The sequence below is a fragment of the Marmota marmota genome, unplaced genomic scaffold (assembly GCF_001458135.2).
Source record: "Marmota marmota marmota unplaced genomic scaffold, marMar, whole genome shotgun sequence".
Classification (NCBI taxonomy): Eukaryota; Metazoa; Chordata; class Mammalia; order Rodentia; family Sciuridae; genus Marmota; species Marmota marmota.
The window spans coordinates 845,952-850,575 of record NW_026000272.1 but is presented as its reverse complement, the minus strand read 5'-3'; the positions used below and the strand labels follow the sequence as shown (position 1 = coordinate 850,575).

The 4,624-nt window shown below is 43.9% G+C and overlaps 1 protein-coding gene across 1 annotated transcript; it reads left to right on the top strand.

Annotated features, from left to right (window-relative positions):
- Window positions 1-758: 758 nt before the first annotated feature.
- On the top strand, window positions 759-2,048 carry LOC107152550 (melanoma-associated antigen 10-like). The gene is given in 1 exon segment (XM_015498059.2): window positions 759-2,048. A coding segment is annotated over 1 exon segment (1,098 nt). The 5' UTR covers window positions 759-950.
- The last annotated feature ends 2,576 nt before the right edge of the window (window positions 2,049-4,624 follow it).

The window sequence follows — 4,624 nt, the reverse complement described above, 5'->3', positions numbered from 1 at the left end:
TCAGCCATGGGACAACCCAGTTCCATTGGCTTTACCTTTCCCTCACTTCCTTTCTGGGTGTCTCACGTAGACAGGGTGTGTTTTAGGATTTGTTAAGGTTTAAGGAAGGTGCCTTAGATCATTAGAGAGCATCTCATACCTAAGGTGAGGACTGAGCCAGATCCTCCATGGCTAGGACACATGGAACCATTGAGTTTGGCCAGCTCTTGCTTCACCTTTGAGAAGGTGTGGCCATATGTGAGGCCCCTCACTGCCTTGTGTTCCTTCACAGGGAGGTGGGCACTTCTTCACAGAGTGTCCTTCAGGCCAGCACATGGGTGGTATCCAGGTCCTGCCAGGGGAAAGGTAAGGGCCCAGAGTAAGCAGAGCGGACCATCCACCTCAGAACAGTGGGGACCTCACAGAAGGCAGCCCAGCCCTCCTATCAGGGCTGGTGGATCAGGTTGTGCTTGGAGTCTGCAACCTGTGGGGCCCCTCAGTGCCTCTTACAAGAACTTCTGGAACCAGGTCGTGAAGGTTTTGTATGAGGCAGTGTCCTCAGGTCCTGGAGCAGAGGAGGCCCAGGCAGTATTTGGAGTCATGGTGTGGTGCACTCTGGGAATGTGTATCAAGGACCCCACACTAACCAGGACAGAGGGAGTCCCACAGAGCTCAGGCCCCAGAAGCCCTACTATTAACCCTGGGCCTTGTGCTCTGTGGGCTTGCTGTACCCACAGAAGTTGCCTCACTTCCTGCCTCAGGTTTTCAGGAAATAGGCCTACCAGGAGAGGAACTTGAATAGCCCTAGAGCATTGCCCAAAGAGAAGACCTGTAGTGGGCCTTTGTGAGGGGTTCCAAGGGTTCAGTTCTCAGCTAAGGCCCTGACACATACCTTCTCTCCCCAGGCTGGTAAGTCTCCAACACCAAGCTCCTGTCCATCCTCCAGCTTGCTGTCTTAGACCAGAATCATCATGCCTCGAGCCCCAAAGCGTTGGCACTACATGCTTGAGGAAGACCTTCAGGCCCAAATGGAGAAACATGCCCTTATGGATGCCCAGGTTTCCACAGCTGTGGATGAGGAGGATACTTCCTCTTCCTCCTCCACTTGCTCCTCCTCTTTCCCCGGCTCCTCTTCCTCCACTTCCTCCCCTTGCTATCCTCTACTGTTGAGTTCCCCAGAGGAAGATTTTGGTTATGATGAGTTACTAAGTCCTTCCCAGAGTCCTTCAACAGCCTCGTCCTCCCACACTGCCATGACCTCTACTCCATGCAGCCAATCTGATGTCTCCAGCCAAGGAGAAGAGGGTCCAAGTACCTCCCAATCCCTGACAGGTAGTAAGTCCTTGTCTAGAAGTTAGATAGATGAAAAGGTGAATGATTTGGTAGAATTCCTGCTCCTGAAGTATCGAATGAAAGAGCTGACTACAAAGGCAGAAATGCTGAATAGTGTCATCAAAAATTACCAGGAGCACTTCCCTGTGATCTTCAGTGAGGCTTCTGAGTGCATGCAGCTTGTCTTTGGCATTGACCTGAAGGAAGTGGATCCCTCGAGTCACTCCTATGTCCTTGTGACTACCCTTGGCCTCACCTATGATGGGATGCTGAGTGAAGTTCAGGGCATGCCCAAGGCTGGCCTCCTGGTACTTATACTGAGCATTATATTCATGGAGGGCAACTGTGCCTCTGAGGAGGTAGTTTGGGAAGCACTGAGTGTTATGGGGGTGTGTGCTGGGAGGGAAAACTTCATCTATGGGGATCCCAAGAAGCTTATCACCCACGATTGGGTGCAGGAAGAGTACCTTGTGTATCGGCAGGTGCCTAACAGTGATCCTGCTCACTATGAGTTTCTGTGGGGCCCAAGGGCCCACAATGAAACTAGTAAAATGAATCTCTTGGAATTTTTGGCTAAGGTCAATGGGAGTGATCCCAGAGCCTTCCCGGTATGGTATGAGGAGGCTTTGAGAGATGAGGAAGAGAAAGCTCAGGCCAGAGTTGCCACAACAGATGATGCTACTACCCCAGCCAGTGCAAGTTTTAGTGCCACTAGCCGTTCTTTATGCCCAAAGTAAATTCCTGCATAGTCAATAATCAAAGTAGTTGAAGTTCAGACTGGAGTTCGGGAGAATACATTATAAAACGTCCTTGTTTTACTATTCTATTTAGGTGATTTGGGAATTTATTTTCCTTTTGGTGTTTCAAAATGTTAATTTTACCAGAACGTATATGGGACACAGAATCTAAGCTTACAAATTACATTCATCTCACATTCATCCTGTTACCCACTTTAATAAAGTTTTTCTTTTTTGTACAACAAACTGGGAGGCTTTCTATCTTTTCTGTAATCTGTAACAACATACATAGCATTGGAATTGGAATTTTCTTGGAAATGTAGATGGATTTAGCAGTAAAAGAAAAAATTTAACGTATTGACTTTTATTATTGTATTACTTTTAGTCTTCCATTCTGTAAAATTAAAAGATATACACCTGGATTTGTTAACTTAAAATCAAAATTAAATTATAATAAATGAAGCCTCTGCTCACTGGCTCATTTCTTCCCCAAGCTTTCATTGAGCATTCACTATTTTCAAGGACCTGGGTTGGCAGTGGGATACTAGGGTAAACCAGACCCACTCTTATATGTAGAATGGTAATCTAAGTTCAGCAGTCACATCATGAAGATGGTGAAATATCCTCTAAGACCTAAGAACAAGTAAAGGAGGTATGAAAAGATGGGATTCCAGTGAAGAGCAATCTGGTTTTGCCCTGAACCAAGGTATTTTGGGGCATTGAGAAATTGCAGTTCTGCCTATAGAACTTCATTGTGATTAAAGCATAGTGACTGAGGCCAGTCACTCAGGTAGCATCTCTTAGGGGTTAGAGAGTGGAAATATGCTCTGAGTAGCTCCTTTTGGATGGTGAGTGGATATAGCAGGTAAGAATCTCTACCTGGAACAGGTATAAAGGGTATCTTGAGCTCTTACCTAGATATTTTATATAGTACACATACTAGGTATTTTAGACCCATCATCTGAAAGGGTTTCTGAAAAATAAGGATTTCCTGATAAATAAGTCTGTGGCATGTTGCCTCCATGTCAGCCAACTCCATTAGAGAACATCATTTTAATCAGTTTACCTTTAGTGTAATTTGGACAACTCTAAGCAAGGGGTGAGGAGTTGAAATGAATGAAAATAGTGGTTTGGATGAAAAAACAGATAGGAAGGATAGAGGTGTTCCTTAACTAGGATTTTTAGAGCTTCCCAGAGGGGAATGGGTCCTCCAAACCCAGATTTTACAGTATGTCCTCTGAGGGAATATTTACGGAATTTAAATCATGAAATTTCAAATTTGGCTGATTAGTTATTCCATGTACTTTTGAATTGCATATTCTTTAATATGTGCTGGAGAACAATGACAATATGAACACTCATTACAGTTCCAATATAGGCCAGGCACTGTTCTAGGGACTTTAAATATAGTAGTACACACATCCCAACAGTCCTATTGGACAGACCTTCTCAGGCCCACTTCAAGATTCCAAGCTTCACAGGGTTGTGATATTCCCATGATCCCTGGCTACTAAATGACAGGACTGGGAGGAGATCCATGGTCTGAATTATTGGAGCCCACACTGTTCCCACTGCTAGCCTGAGCCCAATCTTCTGACTTATTAGTTATTTCTCTTCTCAGCACTGCATTATGTCTCTCTGGTGACAAAACAACCCTGGAGGAGGCCAACATGCTAAAATCAGTCCTAAATAACATAACGTGGCAGTGAGGATCAACCAAAATTTGTGGGTTGCCCGTGGATGATTTTAACATAGGGTCTTCTTGTTCCAATCCTCAGGTTTCTATAACAGCCGACTCTATATAGGAGTTGGCATTTCTCCAGAGCCAGACCTTTTCAACATTAACAACATCCTTCTCCTGGTCATCCCCATCATCCCTTACTATCCATATCCCTTACTATCCCTTACTATCTTGTCACTGTGGCCTCTTATGACGACTGTTCTCCCTGTCAAACAGCCCAGAATTACCTACAAACTCTGTGACATGAAATATTCCTATTGCCTCTAGAAGTAACCTGGCCCTCCTGTCTCATCCCTGGGAGTCCCTCTTATAGCAGTATTTGTTTTAATATAAAATTTGCATTTGGACAGTGAAATTTGGACAACTGGTCATTTCCCCCAAACAAACTTTGTTTTTAAATGAGCTGAAGAGTAGAGTGATTTGGCCCATAATCTACTAGTTCTTCAAATCTAACATTGAAGTTAGTGAGTGAATATTTGGAATGATTTAGATATTTGCAGGAGGATTTTAATATGATACCTAATGTGAAACTGGCTAGTGAACACATATACAGATGAGTTACCTTGCCTATGTGGCTAAATCCTCCCTCACAGTGGTATATAAGGAAAGACCACAGAAATCACTGTCATTAAAACTATGGAATCTGAATTCCTAAAATCTCTGGGGCCTCCAAGAGGTGGAAATAGTTTCTTGGTGAAAAGTAAGATCATCCCCCAGTATTTCCCCCTTCCCTAGAATGGCAAATTGGTGATATATATATATATATATATATATATATATATATATATATATATACTGTGTGTGTGTATGTATGTGCGTGAGCATGCACAAATAT